General features: G+C 42.9%; 1 protein-coding gene across 1 annotated transcript; it reads right to left on the reverse strand.

The window, feature by feature from the left end:
• Positions 1–8,116: 8,116 nt before the first annotated feature.
• FBXO48 (F-box protein 48) lies at positions 8,117–10,023 on the reverse strand. The gene is made up of 2 exons (XM_040060599.2): positions 9,751–10,023; positions 8,117–8,426 (listed from the first exon to the last, which is right to left on the reverse strand). The coding sequence occupies exons 1-2, from the start codon at positions 10,018–10,020 to the stop codon at positions 8,265–8,267; spliced, it is 432 nt and encodes a 143-aa protein (XP_039916533.2). The 5' UTR covers positions 10,021–10,023; the 3' UTR covers positions 8,117–8,264.
• Positions 10,024–10,238: the final 215 nt, after the last annotated feature.

The raw sequence follows: 10,238 nt of genomic DNA on the forward strand, positions 1-10,238 counted from the left end.
TCCTTGTGTTTTTGTCTGACTGTATATCAAACAAACTTGTAAGTCTTAAACTCTAAGGAGGAGTTGAAAATCAAGTTAATGTCAGATTACACATCTAGGCTGTTCCTGGTCATGCAAGACTGATATTCGAGTGAAGGAAACTTCAAAATCTTTAAAACTCTGTTCATAGATCTAATAAGGTACCTTATCCTTAAGAGTTCTTAGATCTCTTACATCTAAAAATAAATGTGGAGCTAAAGCTCCTCTTCAGTTGTGCTTAATTATACCTGTAGCTGACCTAATGAGCCTCAAGCCCTGTTGCCTTGCATTACTTATCCTGAAGAAAACACAGCAGGCTCAGACTCTGCAGCATCATGCCCACTCAAGCTGCCCAGCAGAAATCAGCTCCTGGCAGACATTTCCTGTCCCTCATGCAAGCTAACCAAAATCTGATGTGTCATTCTGAGGAAGGAAGGCTCATGGTAAAAAAGACCCACTCTTTGGTCAGCCTGCTTTCTTGATAATTGCTGCTTCTTGATGCTTATTTTTCCTTTCAGAGCGCACTAACCCAAAAATACCCAAGGGCACAGGAAAAGAGGGGGAAAAAAACCAAAAACACCCCACACAACCAAACAATGGAAACTTGTCCAGTTTACTAAAGGAGGGACGTGACTGTCACAATTAATTAAAACTAAAATGTTTTACCAGTCTGTGACCTTAGCATTTTAACTTGTGCCCGGTCCAAGTTATGGCCCAGCCCACCTATGAATGGTGTTTTCTCAGGCAGAGGATGATAGTCAGTATATTTATGGAAGAGCTCTTATGTTTGTACCATCCTATATTGATGGGGTCTGTAATCTCATAGGTGGTGCATCAGAAGACACATTTCAAGGGTTTGTAGGTGCCTCTGCATCTTGGCAGCAGTGAGAAGATCTTGTAGTGAGAAGATCTTGTCCAAGGGAATTCAGTATTGAAAAGCAGCTACATGTCTGTTAGAGATGATGAGGCCAGCCCAGTAACTCAGAAGGCATGGAAGAGGCACAAATTCTGAATACTGGACAAAAAGAGAGAGAGACAGCTTTGTGCAAGGAGCTACTTAATAAAAGGGAGGAAACAGAAGACCACACCTACATGTGTCATGCTTCCTCCAACTTTCACCCTCTAACTATTTAAATCACACTCCTACTCCTACTACGCCCCCAGAAACCATCAGTTTCCTTTTTGCTTATAAAAAAGAACGGGTCTAAAAGACGGCAAAATAAACAAACCATCGTGGATAAGGATTGTATTTATAATCTTCAGTTACTGAAAGACTTGTATAATATAATCTCATATAAATATCCTCTCAAGGTCATGTTCGTCTTGCCACAATTGGCACTGAGTAATTTTCCCTCCCCTGGAACACTGCCTACGTGCTTACTACAGCCAGGGTCAGATTTTTGGGAATGTTGACTAACCATGCACCCATCAAAACACCCACACAGACACAGTGCTCCTACTTCCATTTTAAAATGAAGTTTAAAAGAAAATGGTATGAAACAAACCACAAACACAGAAAATTAATAACCTCAGCCCAACAAGCTTTCAGCTACAGGTACTAGCACTTCTTATGATACAACACATATGGAGGTAGTTTGGACTCAATATGCCTCAAGCATGTTTTTCAAAGAGCTGTTTACTTTCTCTGCCCCACACCTTTCTTCTGAAGGGTAAGGTGATGTAACTTTGTTAATAAGTGTAGTTATTTTTGTGCTTTTCTTTGCAGCGTGCTGTCTTTGCTTTTTATTTGAAAGAATAGTTAACAGAAAGTATGAAAGTTTTACTGAAAATGGGTTTTAGTGATAGAACAGTTTACTTAGTAATATTTAATTAAAGTTTGTTCAGAAAGATGAAAAAACTTGTTAAGGCCTCTGAGGTATCTAATGTTTACTGTCAGACCTCTTTTAGGAAAGTTTTTATTTTAATTTCTTCTTGCAATATTGCACATAACTCTTCAGTGCAGTCGTGCCTCCTCTTCTATTTTTGGCTTAGACTTCACTTTATTACAAATGTTAAGCACCTATTTTTCCCATCCCCTAACTTGTTCTCAAACATTTGAGAAGTTATTTTAAGTTTAAACTGCTTGCTTCACAGGGCTCTTGATTAGTGCTTTTCACTGTTTGAAGTGTGCCTCCATTTGTTCTGATTTCAAGCTTGGGCAACACTGAAACCCAGAAAAGTTTCCTTAAATAATCTTTTTAGTGGGGGCCAGAAACATTTAAGTAGGGTGGGAGATTTTGGGGGAGAGCAGTGGGGTGGGAATGGGTTGGGTTTTCTGGTTTTTCTTTTTTGGTTTGTACCTTTTAAATCTGTAGGAGACTATAGGAGGAACTTGAAAAAGCAGAATGAGTGGATAGGAGTCCCCTGCAGGATGTTGGTATTTCTGTGGGTGCCTTCAGTTTGTGTTTTGAAAAGTGCACGTGTTTTTTTTTTTGGGAACTGTGACCTCGTTGATGTATAGAGATTTTTCTGTGCTCAGGGTGAACTCTGACTGTGAACAAAATTCTTCTTTTGTTGTTACTCATCGGACTTCTTGAAATAGAACTTCTTATTTAGCTTCAAAATAAGGTTGGGGGGGGCGTGTTTTTGATTAGAACATAGCACTTCCTGCTTTGCATTTAGAACCAAAAGTGTGGCTTTCCATACTTTGTTTCTGGTTCTTGTAGATTGCTTAATTTTTCTTTTTTTCCTTCCAGTGTGGTAAAAGGGAGACTAAGTTTGTATGAAAGGCGAGTAAAATCCTGCTTTTCATGCCTCATTGGCCTTTCATGTTAAATGTAATGAGCTACAGTAAAACTCTTCATTTTCCTGCATGGACTCTGCCTTTCTTTTAAGATGGCAATGTCTTTCCCTCCTTTTCTTGAACTCATTAAAAGATGACTGAGCAAGAGGGAGGAAAATATTCAAAGGGAAATGCTGATAAGATGGATGGAATTTTGCTTCCAGAAGTTGAAAGGGAGAGAGATGATGTTAATATTTTTTAAAATTTGTGTTCAGTATGTCTTTCACCAAAATTTTGAATAATAATAAACTGAAGTGATCAAGGGAGAGGAAAGAGACCTGGGGATTGACTAGTTTAATTAAAAAAATCCCAAACAACCAGACACCCTAATCTTCCTACATCCTCAAACTCTGATATAAAAAAATGTATCAATGGAGGACTCTCTTCTTAGAGTATTGCCATTAGCCCCTCTCTCTTTATCAAATATAATGGAACAGCCTATTGCAGGCTACTAGAGTATCAATTATGTAAGTCAGTGTATGATCAGTCTTTTCATGTACCTGCTTCCACATCATAAGGAAAAGTCTGAAAATACTTTCTTAATTACCAAAGTAAGTCAAGAGAAAATCAAGAGACCATCTCTTTTGTCGTCCGTTGCTTCTGCTATATGTGTGTGTAGGTATCCTGCTCTTGAAAGCTTAAGTTGCTGTGTTCCCCAAGTACACGATGGTTAATGTACAGTAACAGAATCAATGCACGTGTGTGAGATTTTTTGAATAATAGTAGGAGTTATTTAGATCAGGCTTTTAACACTCTTATGCAGCTTTTTGCTAAAAGGAAGTATTTCATGATTCTGGTAAAATAAGATTGGTTTGGGTTTCTCTGAATATTTTTACTTAAAGGAATGGTTTCTTTTCCCAAGTTACACCTTCATTTTTCCCATTCTCTTCTTCTGCCTTCCCCCATATCCTCCTTCTTATAACTATTTTGGCCTGAACATCCTAAAATACATCCTTGTGTTTCTGCTTTTAGGCATCACAGAGTGGGTGAGAAAACATAAATGCAGAGTGTCATTTTAGAATTGCTACAACATACCATGTGTTCTTTAGTCACCTCCTTAGAACAGTAAAAACTTCCTTTCATCTCCTCACACTTGTGAGCTCTACATAGATGTGTAATTGGTCTACGGGCACTGGGTGCTGTTACAATGTTTGAGCAGGTCCCTAGTGTTGTTATCTCTAAGTACACAGGCTGATGAGCTGCATGTTAAAATTACTTTAAAGAGCAGTATAACTTAGTGAAATAAATTGTCTGCAGACCAGCAACATTAAAAAATAAAGGTGCATTAGAAAAGCCAATTTAGTTTGGTCAGCCTTTAGGCACGATTTTGTCATTGGCTATGCTGGTAAATGGCTATATGGTGTACCTGGTGAAACCTAGGTGTTAGGATATCCCAGATACATTTCTTCAGTACTCTTAGCTTTTTTGTGATGGAAAAGTATTAGAAACTATTGAAAATATTCCTTTAATGGAACAGACAAGCAAAGCTCTTATGGGGTATTGTAACATTTCATTTATTTGTTGCTAGATACTGCTGCCAAAAAAAAAAAAAAAAAAAAAAAAAAAAAAAAAAAAAACACCAAAAAAAAACCCACCCAGAAAACTTTGTCTTTCTCCACTTCTCTTTTTTCCCATATAAAGATTAAAGGCCTAAGGTGGCTGGTTTTTTTGATTGAAGTTTTCCCTCTGTTCTCATCTTGCTCAACCTATACCTTTGGTTCAAGTCTTCAAGCTGACACCTCCAATAGGCGTCTGGCAGCATCTTTTGGTCTTGGCATTCTGAGACCAGGGAAGTGTTTAAAAGCAATATTTGGTGCTAAGATTGATACATTATCTCATGGCCACTGGTGTCTTGTGGCATCTGGAGAAGCCTTTGTGTATAGCTCGACGTGTCTGGTGTCTCAGCAACCAAACAGCCCATGCAGTCAGCACCCCTGGACTGGCAAACAGCAGCTTCTTTGCCACTTAATGTTTTAAAGGACTGTGCATTAAAACCAACATGTGCTGTTTTAACAACATTTTTAAACGTGAGTCAAAACCAGCTGATGTTGTACCTAATTTGCATGCTCTAGAGGGCTGGGTTTTATTATCCTCTGCCTTTGTAAATCCATAGTCGCTGGGCGTGGTTTGGCAGTGCTGGGCAAGGTGATTCTGAGGAGCTGGGAGAGACTGCAGAAAACTGTGCCAGTACATAGAATTATCCTCTTGGGTTTCATCTTGGTAGGATGGGTTTCATCTTTCCTCCAGGATCTCTGAATTTGCAGCCCATCACCTCCTTCCTTCTTCCCTTTCAACCCCCAGTTATAGCTTGGGTTTTTTGGTTTACCAGAATAGCAGAAGTAAGCACTGAGGCCTGAAATCCTCAATTTTAGCTTTGTGCTGATCAGAAGCTGCTGCTGACTTAAGGTGTTAAATGCAGCAGGTGATTTCTTCTGCTGTTTTGGAGGTGGACTTTTATGAACAAGCAACATGCTGAAAAACAACTGCCAAGTGTCAACGTGCTCTTGGGAACCCAATATGCCTCATCCCAAGTTCATTCAGAGAGATAGTAAAAAATATAACACCACTACTACCTAAGTCCTCCCAGCTGTATGCTTTTATTATCTTCAGGTCAGCTCTGGTGGGCTGGAACAGCTGATCCCAGTCCTGTGCTCAACTGTTCCGCCTTCAGCTGGGATAAACTTCTCACTTGGTGCCTTCCAAAGATGATCAGGATAAAGACATGACTATCTGCATGTTTCTGCCTGTTGACAAAATTAGCCTTGAAATTTGAGTGGTCTGATTTAAAGGCTGTGGTGATTAAATATCTTGTGCGTGCTTTTTCATTTAGTCTGTTAATGGCAATGCCTCAAAGCCACATCCTGCGCTATGATGAAATAAAGCCACACTGTCAGCTAGTTTCTTCAAAAATGAAGGACTGCAACAGTGAGTAGTTAAAGGAAGGTTCTTACACCAAGAGGTGTTATTAAAAAAACACCACAGGTGGTTTTGGAGATGCAGAAATCAAATTCTGACCTGGGGGGCCCTCCAGCTGAGCTTCAGTGCTGGTCTTTTTTGATATCACAGGGATTTGTGCAGGAGGGGGAAGCTTTTTGTCCTCAGAGAAGCCTGGCTGGTTTAAGACCCTGTTGCACAGTCGAGTTGTGTGGGCAGGAAACATTTGCAAACAGCTCTGTGATTTCTCCCAAGAGCTCTGTATCCTAGGAAAGCCAGCTGGGTGAATGGGAAGCCTGGGTGATGGATGCCTCAGGCACCTCTCTGCAGCCGACCCCTTCAAAGTGTCAGGGGCATAAAAGTGGCGTGGGAATGCAGTGGGAAGTTCAGTGGGGTGTGCAAAAGTAGAATCTTGCACTTCAGCCAAAGCGTATGGGTGGAGTGGAAAAAGGGTTTCACCAGCCGCCAAGGTGCGAGCGCAGCTCATGCGTGCCCCGGGTGCTGTGGGCTTTGCATGTGTGGTCTTAGCTGCCGAGGATGCTCTCTGGGGAAGGACACCCACGTATGAGAGCTAATTTAGGCATGGGTACAATCTCCCTATTCAGTTCTTTTCTCCCTGTTCTTCAGTGGCTTCTGTTGGCAGGTAGAAGGGGCAAGAGATGAGCCCAAAGCAGCTGGTGCAGGGAGTGCACCACTGGATGCTGCTGGGGTGTCTCTAAAGGGAAGAGAGGAGAGATGGGAGGCTGAGCAGATGATGCAGGAGCAGAGAGGAATAGAACAGATTACCAGAACGGATGTAATGAAATCCCCAGGGGGAATTAAAAACCCTTAAAGGAAGGAGGCAGAGTAGAGAGAGGAAGAAAACTTCGGTTTTATGAGGAGTTGTACTCAATTTTTTTTTTTCTCGGTAACAGATTTTTCACAAGAAATTTGCACCACGGTTACTCCAGCTTTAAAGATGCAGGCCTTGTGTAATTTCATAGACACATGTTTAATTCCTTGCATTTAACGAGGCACAGCCACCTGATCTGAACAGAGGCAGAGACACAACAGACACTGGGGATTCTTAATGCTCATCTGAGAATGGGGAAAAGCTACAGCTGAGTGCACAGTGAAGCATTTGTTTTACCCAAATATTATTCTATTTGCAAACTGTATCCTGACACAAATAAGTGAGAACTTACAGCACAGGGGCATGAAATGAACAGGAATAGGGGATAAATGTCAGGGAGATAGACTGGAGTTAACAGGGGAGGTTGGATGAGAAAGATGGACTAGATCCATTATCATAGTTTTTTTTATGTTATAATTTAAAAAAAAATGGGCAGTTTTGAGGCGATGAGAATGTCCCGCTGGTATTGTTTTCTTCTTGATTAACTTAGATGCACTTTTTGCACTTCTAGATCTCTTACCCTAAAGTCTTTCTATAGAAAATTGGTGCCAGATTGGTGAGTGAATTTTTGCAGGAATGCTTCAAGCAACGGGGATCGCCCCAGCATTTTCTCACTTTTTTTATTCTTTTCTGCAAAGGAGGTAGGGAAAGGTGATATTCAGAACAGTAGTAAACTGATTTTATGATCACTTTTATATTGAGTAATATGACAGGCAGTTCCTGTTTTACCAGCATCAGTTTTTAAGGTTTTTGCCAAAAATCAGTGCTGGTAAAGCAAGGCCTGTGTGACGGAAGATCAGCACACAGGAAAAAACCTAAAGTTTCTCAATGTGTTTTAACCTATGGAAATATATCAAGTTGTATTACCTCATAGAATTATGTGAGCTACTTTGTTTAAAGTAGTTAAATTTTGCTCTACTCCTTATCATGCCAAGGACTAACGTGCATAGAAACTGTTATTCGTTTCCTTCCACCCTGTCCTGGATCTGAGAGTCCCAACCCAAAAATTCCACAGCTGGGTAGCAGAAATTCAGCACTGCCAAGCACTAATACTTCTGTGAGTGCAAGTCCAGAGACCCTTGTGAGGATTCTTGAAATGGGTACTGGGAATGTTCTGCTGATCCTGAGGTGGCCCCCTTGTCCTCTTCTTTCCGGTGTCTGGAGTTGTCCCTTCCCCAGCCTTCCTTTTTGGGCTCTCATGTGCTGCTGATATGACACACTTCATGTCAAAAAGTCAAACACACCTTGCTTGGGGTTGTTTAGCTTTTTTTTTTTTTTTTTCCTTTTCTTTTCTTTTCTTTTCTTTTCTTTTCTTTTCTTTTCTTTTCTCCCCAGCAATTTTCTCTTCCAAAACAGAAAGTGCCAGCTGAAATTATAATCAGCGTATTTTTGATAGTGCAGTAGAACATTACATTTATAAATATAAATTACAACTGAATATTTAGTTGTCTTTAGAATTTTTACATAAAATTGATACAGTAAACTTCAAATTAAAGAAAGACACAATTTTTTGAGAGGCTTTCATCATAAATTCACGATCAGTCCAAAAAATCATTCAAAATCAGTTTCGCAACAGCCAAACAGTGCGTGTGCTATTGGCAGAAGTTGTTTTGAGTTGCAAGAATCAGCACTGGTTTCTCATCTCTCGAGTTCTGCTTCCAAGATTTCTCCCCATGTGTCAACATCCATTGGATACATGCTTCTCTCTGGCAAGCTGAATTGTGAAGGAATGTTGCTGTATTTCCCACTAAGCCATTCTTGCTTCACTTTGCTCTTCCAGTAGTTTCTCAACAATGTAATCTGGTGGGAAAACATACAGTCAGATCTCAGAAAGGAAGCAATTTAAAATGCATTTAAAATAACTGAGTTTAGCACTAGAAGAACAGTGCTAGAATAAGGATTTGGAATGTGCCTTTGGATATCTAGACATTAAGCCCAGGAAGGTACAATGCTGCCAAGAAACAGAACATGCTCCACTTCCAACTGTCCCGTTCCTGCCTCAATTCTTTGGTGGTCAAGATGAAAAACCCGAACCAGGAATTCATCTTACTCCTTAGAAGAGGCACTTTTCACTTTTGGCTTGGGTTGTGACCTTTATCTTCTGTTTGGAGGCTGGCTGGATTTTTCTCTTCTGCCAGCCTTTTTGGGCAAGAAAATGTAGGCTTGGTGCGTTTCTTGCCTCTATTTCAAATCCCCTCCAGATTAAAGAGACAGTCAGTGCAGTGAGTTTTGGAAATTGCTGTGCAAGAGTAGCAAGATCTGTACAATGAAAGGGTAACAACTGTCTGCTCATGGCTGTGCCTCACACTGCATTCACTTTACTGAAATGTCAGTTTGTTTCTTTCATTGCTGCTTCTCTCTTTTCACCCCTCCAGTGTCCCCCTGCTCTCAAACACATCAGCTAACATAAGGTGGGAGATTACCCTCTGGCTGGCCCAGAGTAATCTGTGGATCCAGCTATCTGATCAGGTCCTGATCTACCTCAGCTTCCAGGCTGGATTCAACAGTGAGAGAGCATTCAGCATGTTCTGGAGCTGAACCTCTTGCAAACTCCTCAGAGCAGCCTGTGTGCGGGGAGATTTTCTAAACAGTCTATAAAAGCTCCTGTTCTTTTCCTTTTCTATTCCCCATTTTTTTATTTTTTTTTTTCCTCCTGAATGTGCATCACTTGACGTGTACTGAGACAGCGCTACCCAGGATGATTTTTCAGGAAGTCATTCCTAACCAGCAGATCCATTTCCACAAAATCCAACCAGGGATCACACACTGCCTTATCGGGGTTCTGTCATCCTCTCCCTGCCAGCCTTATCTGCGGGAACATGGCCTTTGTCCCATGTTAGCGCCTGTGTATGATGAAGCTCAGCGCCGAGGCCGTGCGGGGCAGCGGGAGGACCAATGCCGAGCCGGGCAGGTTGTGTCCTGGCTAGGAAAAGGGGCAGCCTCGCTTTATCTCCCGCTGTATTTTACCAGGTGTCGCGACGCGCTGCCGAGCCACGCTGTCACCGCGGCTGTCCCCCCCCACAACCCTGGGAGGGGTGCGAGGCGCTGTTGTCACTTCCTTACACATTTCTATTCGCCCTCCCGGCAGGCTCGTTCGCGTCACAGCCGCCGAAGGAGGATTTACCTTCCAGGAATAGCCGTTCCCGCGGTCGCAGTCGATCTCCCGCTGGCAGACGGCGCGCACGGCCAGGCAGTGGTGCCGCCACAGCCGCTCGCTGCTCTCGATGACGCGGTGCCAGCCCTTGCACGTCACGGACGCGTGGCACAAGCTCTCCACATCCAGCCCGCTGAAAATGCGGGAGCTGATCTCGGGAGGAAGGGCCGACACGAAGTCACCCGCTCCTCCTCTTCCTCCCTCGGCGCTGTCCCGGCCGGCAGCGCGCTGCGCCTCCATCCCCGCGGCCTCGGGCCGCGGAGGCGTCACCGCGGCTTCTCCGTGTGCGGGCGGCGCTCTGGGCTGGGTGCCGCCTGCCTGCTGCCATGTCCCCGTCTCTCTCCCGCTGCGGGTGTGAGCGTGGGGCGCTGCTTTATGGGCGAATCTTCGCAGTTTCGGGACCACTGGGGCGGCGGTGCCGCCCGGCTCCGGGAAGCTGCGCGTCACGGGGCGGCCGC

Source organism: Hirundo rustica, chromosome 3 (genome assembly GCF_015227805.2).
Source record: "Hirundo rustica isolate bHirRus1 chromosome 3, bHirRus1.pri.v3, whole genome shotgun sequence".
Taxonomy (NCBI): domain Eukaryota; kingdom Metazoa; phylum Chordata; class Aves; order Passeriformes; family Hirundinidae; genus Hirundo; species Hirundo rustica.

Bases quoted from the DNA above. Each gene is read 5' to 3' on its own strand.
- FBXO48 (XM_040060599.2), bottom strand. From the start codon at position 10,020: ATGGAGGCGCAGCGCGCTGCCGGCCGGGACAGCGCCGAGGGAGGAAGA. The intron at 8,427-9,750 runs GTAAATCCTCCT...TTTTCCCACCAG, and splicing joins GGAACGGCTATTCCTGGAAG to ATTACATTGTTGAGAAACTA.